At 47.2% G+C, this 23,033-nt stretch overlaps 1 protein-coding gene across 1 annotated transcript in view; it reads left to right on the top strand.

The window, feature by feature from the left end:
• sik2b (salt-inducible kinase 2b) overlaps window positions 1-22,032 on the top strand; it is a 203,481-nt gene extending 181,449 nt beyond the window's left edge. Inside the window, exons 10-15 of the mRNA XM_070894454.1 lie at window positions 3,596-3,824; window positions 6,005-6,289; window positions 10,107-10,267; window positions 11,135-11,248; window positions 14,237-14,328; window positions 15,512-22,032. Of these exons, the coding sequence (XP_070750555.1) occupies window positions 3,596-3,824; window positions 6,005-6,289; window positions 10,107-10,267; window positions 11,135-11,248; window positions 14,237-14,328; window positions 15,512-16,082 (1,452 nt within the window). The 3' untranslated portion in view covers window positions 16,083-22,032. The remainder of the gene's footprint in view (window positions 1-3,595; window positions 3,825-6,004; window positions 6,290-10,106; window positions 10,268-11,134; window positions 11,249-14,236; window positions 14,329-15,511) is intronic.
• The last annotated feature ends 1,001 nt before the right edge of the window (window positions 22,033-23,033 follow it).

The following is a 23,033-nucleotide window of genomic DNA, read 5'->3' as shown; positions in this document are numbered from 1 at the left end:
GTCCCAAGGCGCTTCATTGGATATTATGAGACCAAAAATTTGGCACATAAGGAGAAATTAGGGCAGGTGACCAAAGGCTTGGTCAAAGAGTTAGGTTTTAAGGAGCGTCTTGAAGGAGGAAAGAGAGGTAGCGAGGCGGAGAGGTTTAGGGAGGGAGTTCCAGAGCTTGGGGCCTGGGCACAGAAGGCACGGCCACCGATGGTTAAGGGATTATAATCAGGGATGCTCAGGAGTGAAGAATTAGAAGAGCACAGACATCTCTGGAGGGTTGGGCAGGGGGCGAAGGGGGGCTGGAGGAGATTATGGAGGGATTTGAAAACAAGGATGAGATTTTTGAAATCGAGGCGTTGCTTAATTCGCGGGGAGTGTGGGTTTGAGTTACTGCACATTGTACTCTATCACTGGCCTGCACTCTCTTCGCTCCTAACTTGAGTGCAATGACCAAAATGTATTGAACATTAAAATAACTCTGGCACCAGCCAGTACTTGTGAATAAAGGAACGTGGGAGTTTTAATGATGAAAATGAGGGAAAGTGTCAAGTGGAATGGCTTGACACTGTCAGCTACACCCTGTACAAACTGTGCAACGAGCCTCGTTCTAGCTGCACACACTTTACTTTGGGCCTATTCAGTTGGTACCAGATTCACTCCATTCATGGCCTGATTCCTGCACTTTAAAATGTAAAAGGGGTTGTGTTGCCTGATCCTGATATTTAACCATGCCCCCCGCCCCGCGACCCCCTCTCGCCTGTCGAGGAGTAGGGTTTAAAATCACGGCCCATGATTCTCAATACGTTATTCAACCATCGAAAGAAGAAAGAACTTACATTTATATAGCGCCTTTCACAAACTTAGGACATCCAAAAGAGCTTTACGGTGAATTACTTTTGAAGTGTAGTCACTATTATAATGTAGGAAACATGACAGTTGTAATGTATGTACTTGTGAGTATGCTCACAGGTTTATAGAGCTGTTGCACTGTGAGTGGCTTAGCCTGTCACGTGATGGTCACAAGATTCAATAAAACCCCAGTTAATTGAGTCTAGGTTCTCTACGATGAGGCATGCAGTCGTGAGCCTAGTGGATGAACTGGTAGGGTTCAGTTTGATTGTTACACTTTGCTAATAAACCAGCTAGTTCTTTACAGCAAATATGTAGCTGTGAATTCTTCAGCAAAGAACCCATTAAGTAAATTATCACCATCATCATCATAGGCAGTCCCTCGAAACGAGGATGATTTGCTTCCACGCCAAAAAGGGATGAGTTCACAGGTGTTTCAGTGATATTCCAGATCACAAACTACATCTTGAAGATGCCTGTGCGTGGATTTTTTCAAACGTGCAGTGGCCGTTGCACACCAGCCACCACATGGGCTTGACGGAGCTAGGTCTTGGTCCAGTGGCAAGGATTAACCAAGATGACTGGAGACCTGCTCTGCTGCACGGACCTAGTGCGCACACATATCGCAGTGTGAGCAAATACAGTGCTGCAGTCAATACACACACAGCAAGGTCCCCAACAGCAGTAGCGATAACAACCAGATCATGTATTTTAGTGATGTTGGTAAAGGGATAAATATTAAATAGGACAACAGGGAGAACGCCCCAGCTGTTATTTGAAACAGTGCAGACAGGGCCTTGGTTAAACGTCTGAAAGATGTCACCTCCGACAGTGCAGCACTCCCTTAGTACTGCACTGGAGTATTAGCTTAGATTTTGTGCTCAAGTCCTTGGAGTGCGACTGAACGCACAACCTTCTGAATCAGAGGCAAGAGCGTTACCCACTGAGCCACGGCTGACACTGTTCTACGTACCAAGATCATTATCAGGACTAGTTTTGTGCTCAGCCAATACACGTACAATTGAGTTCCCATGCAATCGCTGGATTGTGATCTGGAGTGGAAACCCTGGCTGATTTGTTGCCCCTCTAGCCCAGGGGCGATGAGGTCAATTATAAGCTGCCGACTGCCACACCAGCTGAGTTCAGCTACGTCAGTACAGATCAGGGACCGATTTGTATATTTGATCTATTTGAAAACCTGTCCAGCAAAGAAATAATTCTCCACCCTCCCCCCTTCCCCCCCCCCCCCCCAATTTCTGACAATAATAAAATTCTCATTTCCGATTTCATGGAGCCTCTTGCAGGGGGAAACGCACGCTCTGAAATGCACACTTCAGAAAGGCAGCCGTCTGCAAACTGTTACGAGTTTTGAGAAGTGTTTGAAATTAAGCTGCACCACAAGGAATTATCCAACAGGTCATTTCAGCTGTCATTGTGTCTGGAAATTGGAAGAAGAGAGAGAGAGAGAGACAAAGATAAAGATTCTGCACAATATCATAAACTGTGAACAACCTAAGTTGCTGCTTTGGGAGGAAATGACTCAGACACATCACTCACTGATAAGCTGAGGGATCAAAATGGAGGAAGTGCCTTTGGTATTTCGAAAATCTTCTGACTGAGCACATTAGTGGCAGGATATTTCCAGTTCATTGTGAAAATGTCTGAACATTATGTCTGCAAAGGTTCAGAATTTTACAATGACTCATTCTCGACTCCCCTCAACTCCGCTTCCAGTTCCTGCTTTCTTCCTCGCATGGAGTTGTCTTTCACCACATTTACGAAACGATTGCAACTGCAGGTTTCTTGATGTGTTTCTACTCATGGATGTAGCCAATGAGAGACACACGAGGGAGAAAGGAATAGAAGGATATGCCGGCGTGCCTCAGGTAGGTAATTATTGCTCACATCATTACCGCCCACAATGGCCAGTACCGCCCAGAAACCAGGCGGTAAGCCAAAGGAAATTCCAGCCCTACGATTAATGGTAATAACCAGCCTATATGAATCCTGAGCTACAAACATTCTATAATGTGACATAATATATCCCCAGGTTATTTAAAACTGAAAGTTGCAAGAGTAGAATTCCCCACTGGAATAACAGCAGAGGGGGATAGTTAGTGCGTTTGTCTGGCATTTATTTGCACTCTTCCTAAGGTGTCATTCATCATCATAGGCAGTCCCTTGAAATCGAGGAAGACTTGCTTCCACTCTAAAAGTGAGTTCTCAGGTGATTGTACAGTCCAACACGGGAATTCCAGTCTCTGTCACAGGTGGGACAGACAGTGGTTGAAGGAAAGGGTGGGTGGGGAGTCTGGTTTGCCGCACGCTCCTTCTGCTGCCTGCGCTTGATTTCTGCATGCTCTCGGCGACGTGATTCGAGATGCTCAGCGTCCTCCCAGATGCTCTTCCTCCACTTAGGGCGGTCTTTGGCCAGGGACTCCCAGGTTTTGGTGGGGATGTTGCATTTTATCAAGGAGGCTTTGAGGGTGTGCTTGAAATGTTTTCTCTGCCCACCTGGGGCTCGCTTGCCGCATAGGAGTTCCGAGTAGAGCGCTTGCTTTGGGTGTCTTGTATCGGGCATGCGGACAATGTGGCCCGCCTAACAGAGCTGGTCGAGTGTGGTCAGTGCTTCAATGCTGGGGATGTTGGCCTGATCGAGGTTAAAGCCTCCATTAAAAGAGCAGAGAGAGCAATGTCGAAGGGCTATCAGAAGGTGTTGTGCAAAATGACTAATCCTTCAATCTAAATTTCCCAGGTAAATGGTTGCCTCCTGGATCCTGTGCCCCCCGTAATAGCAAGGAAAGGCTGCCCATCATCCCCTAGCAACATGATGGAGACCTCCATTGATGAGGGGATCGAGACCGAGGATGACTGTGAAGAGGACCCTGCCCAGGTGTACGCATCCTTTCAGGCAATGCACTGTGGCCAGAGGCGGCATACTCTCGCTGAAGTGACCAACCAGCCAATGGTGATGCCAAGCACAGGTAGGAAGGGCATTTCCCCCGACCCTCCCCCCCCGTCCCCCAATTTTATCCCATCATCTGCTTAAGGGATTCACCCTGTCTAGCATACAGTTCTAAGAAAGGCTGAAGCCCTCCAGTATTTTGCCTGCTCTACAAGTGTGAACCTAGAGAGTGAATGTTAGCAGGCTATTCCACCATGAATAGCAGCACAGCCAAGCTCAATCCTGTTTCACTCCACATCCCTGCATGCTCTGGATAGTGATTGAGAATGGGAACCATGATCGTATGTTGTTTCCCCACCAGCCTAGTTCTGGGACAATATCAAACTGGAGCACCCCTACTGACTCAGATATAAGATAATTGGCAAATGAGCCAGAGGGGAGGTGAGATTTTGTTCTTAATGCAGCGAGTTGTTATAATCTGGAACGCGCTGCCTGGCTGGTGGAAGCAGATTCAATCCTAACATTCAATAGGGAATTGGATTACTTGTAAAGGAAACAGTTGCAGGGCTATAGGGAAAGAGTAGAGGTGTGGAATTAATTGGATCGCTCTTTCTGAAAGTTAGCACAGGCACAGTGGGCCGAATGGGCTTCTTCTGTGCTGTATAATTCTATTCTCCAGACTCCCCCAGCTGCGATAAGCACAAATCTGGGATAGAGTACAGGAACCTTCATGGTCTATTGGTTTCCTCTTTCCCATTTAATTTTTTTATTGATCCAGATACTAGGATTGAGCACAAGGAGCAGTGCAGTTGGCCTGCTGGACAAAAGCTCCCATCAGACCAACACCACGCCTTAACCCTGGCCCGACAAAAGCCTCCCCGACTGCACCACTGTGAATATTTCCTTTCCTGTTCTTGAGGCCACATAAGAAATAGGAGCAGGAGTAGGCCATTTGACCCTTCGAGCCTGCTCCACCATTTAACAAGATCATGGCTATCTTCCACCTCAACTCCCAGCTTCCTGCACTTTCCCCATATTCCTTAATTCCTTTGTTCCCAAAAAATGTATCGACCTCTGTCTTGAATATACTCAACGACTGAGCATCCACAGCTCTCTGGGGTAGAGAATTCCAAAGATTCACAACGCTTTGAGTGAAGAAATTTCTCCTCATCTCAGTCCCAAATGGCCGACCCCTTATTCTGAGACTGTGAGCCCTGGTTCTAGATTCCCTAGCCAGGGGAAATAGCTTCTCAGCATTAACCCTGTCAAGCCCTTTAAGAATTTTATAAGTCTCTTTGGATGGCATTGAGACCCGCGTATGATGGTCTGAGCAACCCTCCGCCCAGACCCCAGTAGATCTTCAAGGGTCAGGCTCATGGTAGCACTCCCGGTCCTGCCGACTTGCCCATCTCCTGCGGAGTGGAAAGGGACAGAGAACGTGCTGTGGCACTTGTCTAAGCCAAGTGTGACTTTTTCAATTTAAAGTTCCTGCTTTGCATACTGGCAGTGCATTGTCCAGCAGACTGTTGCCCTGGGTTAAGCTGTCCTTTATATTTTAAACCGTGCCCCCCACCCCTGTTGCCATAACAACATTGGACCGAAGGAATGCAGCAGCAATTCCTCATGCCCGATGAAGGCGTTCATGGTAAATACGTCAGACAACTTATTTCCATCATTAACATTTCAGTGGCAGTGGCAGAGAATAGTGGCAGTGGCAGCCCAGGCGTTTCCCACAGCTGCCCAGAAACCGCTGCAAAACCGGCGGTATGTGCTCGGAAAATCTAGGCCTTACTACTTAGTGTGAAGTTAAGAGCTGTTTTGCACTGTTATGGGCCGAAATTGCCCTGTTCTGCGCCTCCTGTTGGCACCTCTGGGGGGCGCTAACGGGGAGCAAAATTATTTTTGCCTGGGGGGGTGGGGAGGGGGGTTGGGGTTGCTACCGGCTGCTGCGAAATTGCACGGGAGTTAGCGGAGGCATGAACACGGTAGCGCCGCGCCCCACTAGTAGCGCTCCCTGTCGCCGAGCCTCCGCCAATGACGTCATCGCCATGCCAGGCACAGGAAGTCCCTCCTCGACTCAAGTACCGCCCCCAAACAGGGCGTAACCCAATTTCACCCCCTAAGTCTCTAATTACAAATTTATATGGACCTTTGGGGGGGTGGCGGGTCAATAGGGTAGGGGGCTGCACCACTGACTGGATAGGATTGGGTCTGATGGTCTTTGCTTGTCCTAACCACTCTACTTTGTCCCAAATACAGGAAAGCTGTTCGCCGTGGGGAACAATCCATCCTTGGGGAGCGTCGATTCAGAATACGACATGGGATTGATGCACAGCGAGCTTAGTATTCTGGAGGACCCGCCCTCCCTGAAGGAGGTCGTCCTTGCCAACCAGCCAATGGCGCGGATGACCCCGCCGCTGATTGGCATCAGGCCACCCAACCCGGCAATGGAGGCGCTGACATCGCAGAAACGTGAGGTGCATAACCGGTCACCGGTCAGCTTCCGGGAAGGTCGAAGAGCTTCTGATACGTCTTTAACACAAGGTGACTGCCCGCTGCGCTCCTGTTATCTTCTGCATATGTGTGTGCGTGTGAGTGCTGTGCCAATAATGCGTGACTCCACAACGGCAGTGTGAAGTTCCCTCGTGCGATATCCGTGGTGATAGGCTGACCTATCAGAACAGTGGCAAACGGAACTCAAATCCGGAGAAGTGCGAGGTGATACATTTGGGGAGGGCTGACAAGGCAACGGTAGGACACTGAGAAGTGTAGAGAAACACAGGGACCTTGGAGTGCATGTCTGAGGGGAGACCTTATTGAGGTGTATAAAATTATGAGGGGCTTAGATAGAGTGGATAGGAAGGACCTATTTCCCTTAGCAGAGGTCAATAACCGGGGGCATTGATTTAAAATAATTGGTAGGAAGTTTAGAAGGGATTTGAGGGGAAATGTCTTCACCCAGAGGTTGGGGAGGGGGGTCTGGAACTCACTGCCTGAAAGGGTGGTAGAGGCAGAAACCCTCATCACATTTAAAAAGTACTTGGAAGTGCACTTGAAGTGCCGCAACCTACAGGGCTACGGACCTAGAGCTGAAAAGTGGGATTAGGCTGGATAGCCTCTTGGTTGGCTGGCGTGGATATGATGGGCCGGAATGGCCTCCTTCCATGCTGTAAATTTCTATGATTCTATCGAGTTTCACTCAATTGCAGTGAGTAGGAAACTCCATTTTGCTTATCCTGCCATAGGAACCGCATCAAAGACCCCTGTTCATGTGGGCAGGTCATTAGCCTGACTGGGTGAGGGACTGACCGTGTCGCCACTTCACGCCCATTGCACGGGAGCAGCCCACTGGATGTTAACCAGAGGCTGGAACATTGGTCTCCCTGATTATATTCGCTCAACCATTGGTGGCCGTGCCTTCTGTTGCCTTGGCCCCAAGCTGTGGAACTCCCTGCCTAAACCTCTCCGCCTCTCTACCTCTCTATCCTCCTTCAAGACGCTCCTCTTTGACCAAGCACCTGCGTTAATTTCTACTTATGTGGCTCGGTATCAAATTTTTATCTCGTAATATTCCTGTAAAGCGCCTTGGGACGTTTCACTACTTCAAAGGCGCTAGATAAATACAAGTTGTTGTTGTTTTTTTATCTAACTCCATCAACATATCCTTCTATTGGTTTCTCGTTGTGTTTATCTAACTTCCCCTTGAATGCTTCTATGCTATTCGCGTTGTGGTAGCTAGTTCCACATTCCAACCACTCTCTGGCTAAAGACGTTTATCCTGAATTCCTTATTGGATTTATTCGTGACTATCTTATATTTATGGAACATAGTTTTGGTCTCACCCGTAAGTGGAAACATCTTCTCTATGTCATCCCTATTATAACCCTGAGAAAGTCTAATTTGTGGTGAGATGAGTTGTCAGGACTTTCCTTCTCCTTACTGTCCACTCCAACATAAATTTGTTTCCGATTCCTATATAAGATTAACACTTGCATGACTCAGCATCATAGGCAGTCCCTCGGAATCGAGGAAGACTTGCTTCCACTCTAAAAATGAGTCTAAAAACTTGCATGACTACAAAGAGTTTATAGAGCACATGATTGCATTACGAAGCACTTCACATACACTGAATTACTTTGAACTCTATTGCCGATTGTTATGAAAAAAACAAAAAGACTTGCTTTCATATAGCACCTTTCATGACCACCGGATTTCCCAAAGCATTTTTCAGCCAATGAAGTGTAGTTATCGTTGTAATGTAGGAAATACAGTAGCCAATTTGTACACAGCAGGGTGATAATGACCAGATAATCTGATTTTAGAGATGTTGATTGAGGGATAAGTATTAGCCAGGACACCAGGGAGAACTCCCTTGCTCTTCTTTGAAATAGTGCCATGGGATCTTTTACATCCGAGAGAGCAGACGGGGCCTCGGTTTAACGTCACAACTGAAAGGCGGCACCTCCGACAGCACAGCAGCTCCCTCACTCTAGATTTTTGTGTTCACGTCTCTGGATTTGTGGGATTTAAACCCACAATCTCTGACTCAGAGGCGAGGGTGCTACCCACGCTAACACGGCTGGAGACAAAAGAAGCAGCCTTTTTACAATGATCCAGGTTTTCTTGGCGGTGCTGGTTACGAGATACATGTTGCATCGGGGGAGTACTCTGCTCTTCTTTGAATAGTGACATGGAACTGTTTACATCCACCTAAACATCGGGACAGGTAGACAGGACCTCCGTTTAACCGTCAGTCCCTCAGTACTACACTGAAGTGTCAGTGTGGATTGCGTGCACTCCAGTCCTGGGGCGAGCTTCGAACCCACACTCTTGAGTCAGAGACGAGTGCCACCAACTGAGCTATTCTGACAAAATAACATGATCAGACTTGCTCTGAGAGGAATATACACTTGTAACATTAATATTCATCCAAAACATTGCAAGTTGCTGTACAGCCCATTGCTTTAGAGAAATGCAGTTTGGAAAGGTATCGCACAGGAAGTGTTGAAAAGAGAAAAAAACAATATTTCAAAGGTGACTGTGGGTCGGTGGCTTGAGCTGAAAAAGGCTGCTTTTAACAGGAACAAGTGGGGGGAGGTAAGATAAAAATGTACTCTTAATGAGAACATTTTTTTTTCTCAGAGCGAGATTGCTTTTTTTTTAGAAGGCATTTTATTTTCTCCCTTGTTTAGAAGTGTAGGATTTGCTCAGTTGCCAGCACCCCTGCCCAATGGTCCCTTTGAGCTGTGCAGCATTCTGGAAATTAAGTGCAGCCGGAATTTTGAATGGCCCACACAACAACAACTTGTATTTAAATGGCGCCTTTAACATAGTGAAACGTCCCAAGGTGCTTCACAGGAGTCTTGTGAGACAAAAAATTTGACACTGAGCCACATAAGGAGAAATTAGCGCAGGCGACCAAAAGGTTGGTCAAAGAGGTGGGTTTTAAGCAGCGTCTTGAAGGAGGAAAGAGAGGTAGAGAGGTTTAGGCAGGGAGTTCCAGAGCTTGGGGCCCAGGCAACAGAAGGCACGGCCACCAATGGTGGAGCGATTATAATCAGGGATGCTCAAGAGGGCAGAATTAGAGAGCACAGACATCTCTGGGGTTGTGGGGCTGAAGGAGATTACAGAGATAGGGAGAGGCGAGGCCATGGAGGGATTTGAAAACAAGGATGAGAATTTTGAAATCGAGGCGTTACTTAACCGGGAGCCAATCAGCGAGCACAGGGATGATGGGCGAGCGGGACTTGGTATGAGTTAGGACACGGGGCAGCCGAGTTTTGGATCACCTCTAGTTTACGTAGGGTAGAATGGGGGAGGCCAGCCAGGAGTGCATCGGAATAGTCAAGTCTAGAGTGAACAAAGGCTTGGACGAGGGCTTCAGCAGCGGATGAGTTAAGGCAAGGGCAGAGATGGGTGATGTTACAGAGATGGAAAGTAGGCGCATATGTGATCGAAAGCTCATTATAGGCAACCCATTGAAGGGGCTGCGCTGGCCAAACAAAACTAGAGGAAACATTTCTCCTGCCCCTTTGTCATAAGGTTCTGGGGTGACACCTTACTGTCGTATATAAAACTAGGTTGCCATTCCTTCCTTCTGGGGCAAAATGGCCAGCCTCCACTTGGTCATTCCTCAAGGTGGCACAGCAGAGATTCTGAGCTGGACCACAGAGGGAGGCAACCTCGGGGTCGAGAAAGGGGAGTCCTCATTAAATGGTGCAACCATTTTCTTTTATTAAATGTTGAAGAGAATGTTCACCATAGCCTCTACATCTTGCTCGCCCCCTCTCGACAGGTTTCTTTAGATGCGTATGTCGATCTGTGTCGAGGACTCCCAACTGACTTCCATTTCTTCGATTAGGTATCGTAGCTTTCCGCCAGCATCTCCAGAATCTAGCCAGAACCAAAGGAATTCTGGAGCTCAACAAGGTACAGATGTTGTATGAACAGATGGGCTCTGATGAGGACCCCGATTCGTTAGCGGCACCGCATTTACAAGGCCTCCTCACCCACCACCATCAGGTAAACCCTTCGACCAACGTGTATTCTGGCTATTGTATGGCGATGTGAGATTTGATACATTTCCGATGACTGGCCTAATGACTCATGAGAAGCCACGAGGAGGATATGGTCCCATTCCATGGCTCCTCATCATCTGATCCGCTTACAGCAGTTAAGTAATTCATAAAAAGTTAGCTGAAGATTTTGAACAGAAACAAACCCAATTGGGAAATGATCCCAGTCCTATCACTGTGGAACGTTCTCATGTTGTCGCCTGCTCTCTCTTGTGCGGGGCATCTTCTCGAAACAAGGGAGAAACACTTCACGAAGTTGTCATCGTGTGCAGTACAGTTATTAGTTTCTCCGCATGGCCTTCTGGAAATGTGAGCTTGGGAGGTTTTGAGTTATCGAAAAGTCGTGACCTCCTGTGTCTTACCCGCCCTCCCCTAACTCTCCCCATGCTCCACCTTTTGGCCATCTTAGCTCCACTGACCGGAACTCTCCTCCGAACCCCCTGAACCTCTGCCTGCTAAATGCCCGCTCCATGCCCATGTCTTCCTACTACGATTTTGATCCCCTCTCATAGAACCATTGAAGTTTATGGCACAGGAGGAGGTCATTCCACCCCATCGCGTCTGTGCCAGAGGTCTCAGCACCACTTTCTCCTCTGCGAAGTGAAGTGCGATGTTCTCCCACGTTACAGGCACTACAGGAGCAGTCGACACAGCAAACCAACCGCCCATACGCTACACGCCCATTAAACCATCATCTTGCACTTTTGATTCAAATTATCTCATCCATGCAATGGAATAACTGCAAATTAAATGGTGCATTATTAACCAGTTTGTGCAGACAATTTTAATGTCACTGCTATGTCTTTTCTTTCAGGATGAAGTCTCTCAGCAGCAAGAAAATGTAGCATTATTCCCAAACGGAGTCCATCCGCACTTGCTCTCACGACGCCAGAGCCTAGAAACACATTATTTGCAGCACCGATTGCCGGTACAGAGTTTTATTTCTAGAATTTTAATTGCAAGACAATGCATTATTTTTTTTAGATAAAGACTAAACCTGGTAAAAGATTATTCTTTCGCTCAGTGGAATGAAAAATTTTGAATGCATTGTTGGTGCCAGCTGTGGCTCAGTGGACAGCACTCTTGTCTCTGAGTCAGAAAGTTGTGGGTCCAGGGACTTGAGCACAAAAAAAATCTAGGTGAGACGTTAAAACCCGAGTCCCTGTCTCCTCTCTCAGGTGGATGTAAAAGATCCCATGGCAATATTTTGAAGAGCAGGGGGAGTTATCCCAGTGTCATGGCCAATATTTATCCCTCAACCGACATAACAAAAACAGATTATCTCGTCATCATCACATTGCTGTTTGTGGGAGCTTGCTGTGCGCAAATTGACTGCTGTGTTTCCCACATTACAACAGTAATTACACTCCAAAAAGTACTTCATTGGCTGTAAAGCGCTTTGTGACATCCGGTGATCGTGAAAGACGCTGTATAAATCTCCCACAAACAACAATGTGATAATGACCAGATAATCTGTTTTAGTGATGTTGATTGAGGGATAAATATTAGCCAGGACACCGGGGATAACTCCCCTGCTCTTCTAAGAAATAGTGCCATGGGATCTTTTACGTCCACCTGAGAGAGCAGACGGGACCTCGGTTTAACGTCTCATCCGAAAGACGGCACCTCCCAACAGTGCAGCACTCCCTCAGCACTATACAGAATCCACAGAAACAGACTGAAATCTTAGAAACCACTGCAATAGCAATCGAAAAGCCTTAAATTTGGGCTTCTCTGTATCCAACATTGCAATTCAAAATGTGATGTGTCATCGGAGCAACAGTTGGGGTCTGGGATAATGGCAGTCTGTCAGCGCTTTGTGCATTCCTGTGCAATAATAAACCTTTTGAACTCCCAAACCTTTTTCTGTTTTGTCAGGCTTTATTCCGCTCCCACTTTTGCAGCACGCATCTCCCTCAGTGGGTGCTTCCTTTTGGTCCAAGACTGGGTGTTGGGCAAGAGAAGCGAGTCTCGGGAGTGAAAGGCTGTGTTTTGTAAGAATGCAATTGTTGGCTCCCGATAGCATCAGCACAAGGGAGCCCTATGTATTGAAGATTAAACAGCAAACCACAATCAGAAGCTCATTGTCAAACTGGAGTGAACTGTCCCTCTCGCCCCATTCCCCAGCCAAACAAAAGCAACAAATGGTGCTAACCAACAGCTCATGAGAGGAAAATCTACTGACTGTTTCTCTGAATTAGCTGTGGGAACATAGTAAGTGTAGGATTACAGTCTATTGCGCATGTTGCCAGGGGTATTGGAGCCATTTCATTTGAGGTATTGCCAGATCCATGTCGAACATGGCTCAGAGCATTCTAGTGCCGTTCGGCTTGTAAATGTGAAAGGAAAATCTGTAAGCTTTATATTTTATTTATATACATACATATAAAACACTTGAAATGAGAGTGAATATCATTTTGACATAGGTAGAAAATTGATGTCTGTCTTTTTATTTACTGTACACTTAATCAAAATGTTAAGATTATTCCAGAAATAATCACTACATTGTGCGTATACTTGAGTATTATGCAATAAAGATGGTGAAATTGCCCTGCGCGCCGATTGGGGACATTAACCTGTTCGGCGCGGTACTTCCTGCGCCCGGCGTGGAATTGGCCTTACCGCCCCTCGGAGGAAGTGGAACGCAATCTCGCGCACTCCACTTCCTGTAGGGGCGGGTCCAGCGGCGCTAATGCTGCGCGATCGGCAGCACTACGGGAATTGGCTGGTGGTGCACCGCGGAGCGCCGACGTGTTTCGACATCCCTCCCCTTCGCTTAAAGGGGCGGGCCGCTGCGCACTCTGCATGGCCTCTGATGGCCCCCACCAGGCCACCAGAGCAGCATGGACCAGGCCTGCAGCCCAGCACCCAAAATGGAGTGCCGGGCTGCATGATGGTGGCCCAGACCACGCTAGCGAACAAGCATTTGAGCCGACCAGAACCGGCAAAACCACCAAGATGGCCGGCGCGTAGCACTCGTGACCTCCCCACCCCGGCTTCCACTGAGTGGATGGCGGTCTGTGCCTTCAGCTATCCAGGCCCTAGGCTCCTAAATCTTTCCACCTTTCTAACTCTCCCTCCTCCTTTAAGACACTATTTAAAAACTACCTCCAGCTGTCCTAATATCTCCTAATGTGGCTTGGTATCAATTTTTTTAGAAAGGGCCTTGGGATGATTTTTAAAAATTTGTTTAGAGATGTGAGCATCACTGGCAAAGCCAGCATTTATTGCCAATTCCTAATTACCCTAAACTCGCCTTCCTGAACCGCTGCAGTCCTTGTGGTGAAGGTGCTCTCACAGTGCCGTTAGGGAAGGAGTTCCAGGATTTTGACCCAGCGACGATGAAGGAACGGCCGATATATTTCCAAGTCAGGATGGTGTGTGACTTGGTGGGGAAGTTGCAGGTGATGGTGCTCCCATGCGCCTGCTGCCCTCGTCCTTCTAGGCGGTAAAGGTCGCGGGTTTGGGAGGTGCTGCCGAAGAAGCCTTGGCAAGTTGCTGCAGTGCATCTTGTAGATGGTACACACTGCAGCCACGGTGCGTCGGTGGTGGAGGGAGTGAATGTTTAAGGTGGTGGATGGGGTGCCAATCAAGCGGGCTGCTTTGTCCTGGATGGTGTCGAGCTTCTTGAGTGTTGTGGGAGCTACACTCATCCAGGCAAGTGGAGGGTGTTCCATCACACTCCTGACTTGTGCCTTGTAGATGGTGGAAAGGCTTTGGGGAGTCAGGAGGTGAGACACTCGCCGCAGAATACCCAGCCTCTGACCTGCTCTTGTTGCCACAGTATTTATGTGGCTGGTCCGGTTAAGTTTCTGGTCAATGATGACCCCCATGTTGACGGTCTTGCTATGTTAAAGGCGCTTTATAAGTGAGAGTTGTTGGTATAATGAAGATACCGTATTATGACTTTTTACAGAACCCAAGCATATTGACTAAAGCACAAAACAGCTGTCCAATGTATTGCAAGGAAACACCGAGGAGTCTGGAGCAGCAACTACAGGAACACAGGTAAGACCCTATAACATTGCAATTCAATAAAGCATCCCCTGTCAAAAGTTCATACTCCTAGCCCAAACCCCATGTGTGAAAACTGTGAAAACCTCTTATTGTGTACAGGGTAACGCCAGGGCCATCAGAGTGAGCCATCGGATAACGACGAGAATCTTGTTGTCTTTAATGGGCAGCATTGTAAATCTTGCCTTGGTTTGCCTGATGTATTGTTGCTTCACTCTAAACTGCTGGTGTGTCAGCCAGAGGCTCAGTGGGTAGCACCCTTGCCTCTGAGCCCGAAGGTTGCGCGTTTAAGGCCCACTCCAGAGACTTAATTGTAAAAATACAGGTTGACACTCCCAGTGCAGTGCTGAGGGATGAGATGTTAAACCGAGGTCCTGTCTGCTCTCAGCTGGGTGTAAAAGATCCCATGGCACTATTATGCAGAGTTCGCCCCAGTGTCCTGGCCAATATTTATCCCTCAATCAGCATCACTAAAAACAGATTATCTGGTCATTGCTGTGTGTGGGAGCATGCTTCACGCAGATTGGCTGCCTTGTTTCCTACATCACCATCATCATTATAGGCGGTCCCTCGAAACGAGGATGACTTGCTTCCACGCCAAAAAAAAAGGACGAGTTCACAGGTGTTTCAATGAAGGACCCGAACTACATCCTGAAGGGTGGAAGATGCCTGTGCGTTTATTTGTTTAACGTGTGGTGGCCGTTGCACACCAGTCACCACACGGGCTTGACAGAGCTAGGTCTTGGTCCAGTGGTAAGGATTACCCAAGACAACTGGAGACCAGCTCTGCTGCACAGACCTAGTGCGCACACATATCGCAGTGTGGACTGGCCCGTGCTGCCCCTGGGCCCCTGGCCCTGAACTCGCGCCTTCCCTCGGCCCCGATCACATCCCTCTATGGAGCAACAACACAATCCGTGACTGTTCTACAATTCGCCCAACAGTTAGAGACAAATAAACAGTTGCTCCAACACCTGGCATTTGGGCAGTCCAGACAGTGACGACACTCCAAAAAGTACCTCATTGGCTGTAAAGCGCTTTGGGACGTCCGGTGGTGGTGAAAGGCGCTATATAAATGCAAGTCTTTCTTTCTTTAATGGGCACCACTGCCAAATCTTAGCTTGGGTTTGCCTGAGGGGCTGTTGCTTCATTCCAACGTTGTAATCTTCCGTTTCAGGTTACAGCAGAAACGTCTGTTTCTCCAGAAGCAGTCACAACTCCAGGCTTATTTCAACCAGATGCAAATCGCTGAAGGTTCGTACTCGCAGCAAACCCAGCAGATGCCTATACCTCATCCCGAAACGCAGCAGCAGTTCAGCCTGGCCCAGCCCCTGAGCCCAGTGCTGGAGCCCTCAGAACAGATGCAATGCGACCCATTCCTCAGCCAGCACTACAAGCTCCAGCTGTCCCTGCAGCATGTGACCCCTGCCCAGCAGCCAACAGCAGCTCCCCTCCAGTCCCCGGTCCACCTCGAGCATCAGCAACAAATCTTGCAGTATCCTTACCAGCCCTGTGACATCGTCGGAGCCACCCCTCCCGAGCCCGGCTACCCGGAACACTGTCTGTATCCTCTCACCCAGACCCCGCAGGCTGCCTTGGCGTTGTCCGACAGTCAGACAAGCAGCATTGCCTCTGACTCGCCAACGGCCTACAAGAACATAACCATCCCCGAACTGCCGGGACTCTTTGACTGTGAGATGATGGAGACGGTCGATACCCAACACGGAGGCTATGTCCTTGTGAACTGACTTCAGTCATTTTATCTTTTCAGTGTTACTTCACCGAGGAAGAAGGGATGAAGAGAAGAGGAAAAAAAAGGAAGTCAATTTAGTTTGTATAATTCAAGAAAACACTAAAATTGATGACTTTTTCCTTCTCGAAGCATAGCGGGGAGAATAAAAATCAAGGATATAGAATTGGCTCGGGCCAGGTCTCGTCTGTTGATGCACCTGTCGTGTGGTACTTGTAGGCCCTGGTGCATTGGTGCTGAGAAGAATGAAAGAGGCGGAAGAGGCGACTCTTAAGGAGCAAACGCACTTTCCTAAAGATGGTACCCACCAACCAACCAGACAATAAGCACGTTACGCTAAATAGGAAGGGAGACAGCAGCAGAATCAAGTCTGTTGGTTCTGACAACGCAGCAATATGTCAACAGGAGAAACTGGAGTTGAAGAGCTTTGAAATTCATGAAAACGGTATTCCCATCCAAATTAACAGCTCCCATTGATCCACTGAACACCCACCCACCTCCCACAATCCCTGGCCGACACCATCAACTTGAAGGAACCGGGGTGTGTAGCGCTTTCGATTGAGACCCCCGGAGGGGGGTGGGGTAGAGTAACGGAACTTGCTTATCTTACTCTGAAGTTGGGACATTGTGAACACCCAGATTGCTGGAAAGAATGCTTTGACTTCACACCAGAGGATGTTGCTAGGTTACATTTAGCACTAGGAAGGACATAATCTGGAAATTTAATTTTTAAAAAAAAGATATAATTTTGGAAAAGTGTCTCCTACAGGGCCACTTTATCTATGCACACCTCTGGTTTCTGGAGGTGGTGATTAATGTGTTAGTACTCGTCCAGTGTTTGCTTTTCAAGGAATAATTAATTGTCTTTTTGAATTTCAGATATGAGTTGCTGGTTGTTTATTAAAAGCTACGTACACTTTACCTAGGGTTTTAGAAGTTATACGAAAAATAAGCTTTTGAAACAAAAAAACTGTTGCGTGGAGTGTGATAGTGCTGTGCCTTTTGCTTCTTTTAATTTAAAAAAAAACACATTTCTGGAAAACAGTTTGGAAAAACAATGCCCCATTTATACTGGCAAGTTAACCAAAGTCACTTCAGAGTAAATAGTTCTGGTTCCACTATGTGGAGCTCAGGCCAATCTTTTGCTCTGTGTTCCTTTTTAAGTCGATCTCTATGTAAAGAGTAAAAAAAGCAATATTTATTAAATATCTTGAACTGGTGATTGTACCATACATGTACCGTGATGGATCTTTTGTGTACTGTCAGAATAATTTGACCGTATTTGTTTCCTCGTTGTTGAATCATTATACAGTCAGGGACTGATGGTGAAGCACTGATCTGGGTAGATTAGATGGCAAGACTACAGCGGTAAAGTGGTTCGTCTTGATCCTGCAGGCCTGCAGTGTCAGCCGTGGCTCAGTGGGCGGCACTCTTGCCTCTGAGTCAGAAGGTTCTGGGTTCAAGTCCCACTCCAGGGACTTGAGCACAAAATAAATCTAGGCTCGTACTCCACTGTCAGAGGTGCCGTCTTTTGGATGAGACATTACGTTAAACTGAGACCCCATCTGCCCTCTCAAACGGATATAAAATTTATCCCATGGGACTATTTCGAAGAAGAGCAAGGGAGTTATCCTCCTGGTCAATATTTATCCCTCAATCTACATTGCAAAAAAACAGATTATCTGGTCATTATCACATTGCTGTTTGTGGGAGCTTGCTGTGTGCAAATTGACTGCCGCGTTTCCTACATTACAACAGTGACTACACTCCAAAAGTACTTCATTGGCTGTAAAGAACTTTGAGACACCCGGTGGTCGTGAAAGGCGCCATATAAATGCAAGTCTTTCTTTCAAAGCCAATCCAGCAGTGATAGCTGGCGTTGGATTAACAGATCAGCGTTTCACCATGAAATTGTTGTGCCGGAAATTGTACCTCAACATTTCCCTCTCCCCAGCGTTACACGCAAGATCTTTGAGCCTGCCTCACTGGGCAGAAGGCTTGGCGAGCGCAGTGAGGGATGAATGCCTCCAGTGTGTGTCACATGGCAGACGTTGTGATTGTATTTTGTTTGTGATGTTGCAAAGAGTCAGCTGGTCAAGAGCAACAGCAGCAGTGCCGACTCTGCCAAGTTTCCAGCTTCACCACAAAGCAGGACCATTGCCAAAAAATGAAACCAGTACTCCTGTAAATGTTGTAACATGCCCAGAGGCATGGTCCTGCTTTTGCTGCCTCATATTTTTTTTTTTGCTCTGTTTTTCTTGTCCCATTTTTCACTCACGCTCACTCACATTCGCACACCCCCCGCCCACAGATAGGACGGCAGGTGTTTGCCTCCACAGTGCCCAGCGCCAGTGCAGTTCCATGGCACTGTCCATCCCAGGGGCAAAACGTACAACCTATTAGTCTTTGCCCGCCCGCCACCCCATACAGTCACATTTCATACCCAGATGAAGCTCGGCGTGCATGCTATTTTTTGCGCAAAGTTAGTTTTAAAGCAGGCATTTTTCTGTCCTCCTTTGGAACTCTCCCTGGTGCATGCGAGATGCTCACCCTTTCACAACCAGAGGAGGCTTTGGCAGTGATGTTTCCCGGGCCTGTACCAATGCTGCTTTATGGTTAGTCGTGTGCGAGAGTGGTATTGGTTGACAATATTCTCCCTCCTTCAAGGGAGGACTTTCCCTCCACTCTGTCGCTCCCCAGGTTGGACCAGCTGAAGCTGGGAATTTACATCAGGAAGTTCCAGGTACAGAAACAAAAGCCAGCTCCCATTCTCCAGCCCCTCGCCACTGTCCGATAAACAGTAAGGTATCCCACATGTAAGATATATTTAAAAGAAAATTTACAGTTCATATAACTTGCACACAATGCTTCAATTAGATATGTCTCTTTTGATTTTCACTTGTATTTTCTTAACAAAAAAACTGAGCCTGGAAATTCTGCTAAGCAATATTAATGCATTTACTCCATCCGCTCTTTTAACACTAGTGTTATCCCTGTTACAACAGAGGATTTTGATATGAGCACATTCATTTCTAGGCTTGAACAATCTCGCTCCCCACCACCTCCACCTGGTCATTTGAGCTCAGGAAACTGTGCTGGTGCAGCCAGAATCTATTTAATTGTGATTTAAAAGAAAACATTTTCTCCCCTGAAATATTCTTTCTTCCACTACCCTGGTGTCGTGCATCTTTGCTCAGTTAGAGGCTAGACACCAGCCACAGGCCTCACTTCATACACCTCGGAACAGAAGGGGGCCATTCAGCCCCTCGAGCCTACTCCGCCATTCAATGAGGCCGTGGCTGATCTGCCACCATGTACCCGACTTTGCCCTGCGTCCCTTAATACCTTTGGTTAACAAAAATCATATCAATCTCAGATTTAAAATGAACAATTGATCTAGTATCTGGAGCCAGGTTTAGGGAATTTCGGGCTGCCCTCTGATTTGTAGGAATGTGGATGCTTTGTCCTTGCCTTCCCGCTCACGGAGTGTAAACCCACAGTCTCTCCCACAGTACACTGTAGCCTAGTGCACTGCTCTATTGGCTTACAAGCAAAAGAAAGCCCCATGTTCAAAACTCCAGGCTGAACAGAGGATACACACGCTGTCAGCCTGTGCGTAATCTCCAGTCTTTACAATTTCTTTTCCTGAAGGTTGCCGTATACATTCCACAGGGATTGGCTGGTTCCTCAGTCAAGTCAACATTCTTCACGTGCAGGTCCGCAGAACCTATGTCGATAGACTACAGCAACGTCCTATTGCTAATCTCAACCAACGTCCACACCAGCACATTGGATAGCAGGCAAGAGCGAGGACCCAGTCTGATGCTACATAGACCTGGGGGGTCAACTCATAGAATCACAGGAATTTACAGTACAGAAGGAGGCCATTTCGGCCCATCGTGTCTGTGCTGGCCGACAAAGAGCTATCTAGCCTAATCCCACTTTCCAGCTCTTGGTCCGTAGCCCTGAGCCCTGTAGGTTACGGCGCTTCAAGTGCACATCTTTTTTAAATGTGATGAGGGATTCTGCCTCTACCACCCTTTCAGGCAGTGAGTTCCAGACCCCCACTACCCTCTGGGTGAAATAAAGTTCTCCTCAAATCCCCTCTAATCCTTCTACCAATGACTTTAAATCTATGTCCCGTGGAGCAGACCAGTTGCTATCCAGACTGGTGAGAGTTAACTCAGCCCAGAGTGGGCATCAAGGATTGTCGGGTCTTGTATGGTTTAGTGCTGCAATGGACAGTGCCTTTACCCACTAGCCCAATGCAGACGCTTGTGTATGATCTCTGTATTTTCCCTTTAAAAAACTGTGTTCACTACTAAGTGTGAGCTGGCTTTGACTGAGACAACAGACTCGGGTCTTTATGAGAATGGTAGAACACTCTGGGGGTGAAATTGGAGATGGAAAGGGGATGCAAAACAGGCGATATCTCATTGGTTACCCATTATAGGCCATTATATTCACTTCCGTTAACTTCAATAGATCTGAATATTGGGCGGGGTCGTGTAATAGGCAAACGATAAGATTCCACCTGTTTTTTTAATTTATTCGTTCACGGGATGCGGGCGTCGCTGGCAAGGTCGGCATTAATTGCCTTCGAGAAGGTGCTGGTGAGCTGCCTTCTTGAACCGCTGCAGTCCATGTGGTGAAGGTACTCCCACAGTGCTGACTGTGGGAGTAGTGGTTTGGTACAACGGAGTGTCTCGCTGGGCCATTTCGGAGGGCAGTTAAGAGTCAACCACATTGCTGTGGGTCTGGAGTCACATATAGGCCCGACTGGGTAAGGACAGCAGATTTCCTTCTCTATAGGACTTTAGTGAACCAGTTAGGCTTTTCCGACAATCCGGTAGTTTCACCGTCCCCATTACTGACACTAGCTCTTTAGTTCCAAATTTATTTAACTGAATTTAAATTCCCCAGCTGTCATGGTGGGATTTGAACTTGTGTCACTAGATCATTCGTCCAGGCCTCTGGATTACTAGTCTAGAACCATAACCACTATGTTACCGTACCCCTGTGTGACCATGTCCAGTTTCACCTCCTCTGCTGGTGCTTAGGCGGCTAAATAATAAAAGTGATGTTGGTGTAAACAGAAAGCTACCCTTCAGGACCAGAATGAGCCAGTCCATGAATTCATCCACAAACTACCACCTTTCTTTCTCAACAATGGGGGGCGGGGCACACAAACTGGGTGTCGCCATCTTTCCTTGTGGCGGCTTTGATTTCATTTCAAACTTCTGTTTTTATAAAAACAAGAAAAAAATCTTCTGTCCAATTTCTGAATTTGATGTAAAGAAAAAAAAGTGTATTTTTACCTTTGTAATCTTTTTAATACAACTTGATACTTTGAAGAGACTTTGGTGCGATGTATAAGGGGTAAAATGATACACGGAGATAAGTGCAATATGTGTGGTACATAGGATGCATTCTGTTAAATAGTTGATGCTTCAGAAATGCACTAGTTCTATATGCTCTTGATGTATGTAAAAGCTGCTTTTTTTTACTATTTGGTAATTAAAACAATAGTGTTTTGTTTCTACAATAAAGTGTAATACACCTTACGGACAGTGTGAAGAAAATAGTGCGCAATGGTTACAGCTGAGAACTGTATTATAATTGTGTGATGCTGCCTTTTTTTTCGTCTGTGTTACTCGAAAGCGAAGAGTCGGCAGTCTTCAGTACCTCAAGAGCAAGTTTTCGTACGATTGAGAATTGACATTTTTTTGAATTATTCGGCAGACCTCTGTCCCAGACTACTGGAGGAGATGCCGCTGAGAATATGGCAGTTTGACAAGCAATCTTTGTACTGTTAACCAAAGGATAATTTAAATAGGTAATTTACTTAAAGGATCTAACTGAATACAGTTCGTGTATTGGTCCAAACCCCCAGCCCCCGCCCCCCCCCCCTCCGTTTGATTGAATTGAGAATAAAGGCTGTAGTGTTTTGAGCAATAGCACTGAGTGATTGTTTTCTGTATCAAGGTGGAGTGTACGCTCGAATTTCTTGTCCTGCTTTGAGTTTTTCTCTTGTATTTCCTCAACTCTCCTGAAAGCGTTGATCCGCACTGGTGCACATTCCACAATCACAGGCAGCATTCGGCCAAGAGGCCACTCTTCAGATTTGAGCCAAGAGAGTGTTAGGCTATTTGTCTTGGAGGGCATCACAGCTGGGCTCGATGCTGCTCTCACACAATGGGCAGACACTGAAGAAGAGCTGGGGAGTTCTCCCCGGTGCCCTGGGCAATATTTATTTATAAAAAACAGATTATCTGGTCAATATCACTTTGATGTTTGTGGGAGCTTGCTGTGCGTAAATTGGCTATCGCGTTTACTACGTTGCAACAAGGGCTACACTTTTCAAAAAGTACTTCCTTGGCAGTGAAGGAGAGGGGATGGGGGTGGGGGGTCACTGGATTACAGTCAGGAGCAGGAAGCCTGGGTGATTTATTTTTCTCTTCCTGCTGTGCACAGGGCTACTGAGTCAAATTGTAATACCCCAATTATTGTTCGAGCTGAGATACGGTATTTCAGCACAGATCAGGGACCTTCTGGTCTGTATGGCTCAGTACCAGACTGGGTGGTGCCTTTATCCACTCAGTTATCAGCGGACTTGTTTCAGCCGTGGTTCAGTGGACAGCACTCTCGCCTCTTGTGTCAGAAGGTTGTGGGTTCATAGTCCCCACTCCAGGGACGTGAGCACAAAAATCTAGGCTGACGCACCAGTGCAGTGCTGAGGGAGTGCTGCACTGACGGATGAGACATTAAACCGAGGCCCCGTCTGCCCTCTAGTGTGTACGTAAAAGATCCCATGGCACTATTTCGAAGAAGAGCAAGTGGAGCTACCCACTGAACCACGGCTGAAGCAAGTCTGCTGATGACTGAGTGGATAAAGGCACCACCCAGTCTGGTACTGAGCCATACAGACCAGAAGGTGTCCTGGTCAATA

Source organism: Pristiophorus japonicus, chromosome 11 (genome assembly GCF_044704955.1).
Source record: "Pristiophorus japonicus isolate sPriJap1 chromosome 11, sPriJap1.hap1, whole genome shotgun sequence".
Taxonomy (NCBI): Eukaryota; Metazoa; Chordata; class Chondrichthyes; family Pristiophoridae; genus Pristiophorus; species Pristiophorus japonicus.
The sequence above is the reverse complement of the archived record's forward strand: the minus strand, read 5'-3'. Positions and strand labels throughout refer to the sequence as shown.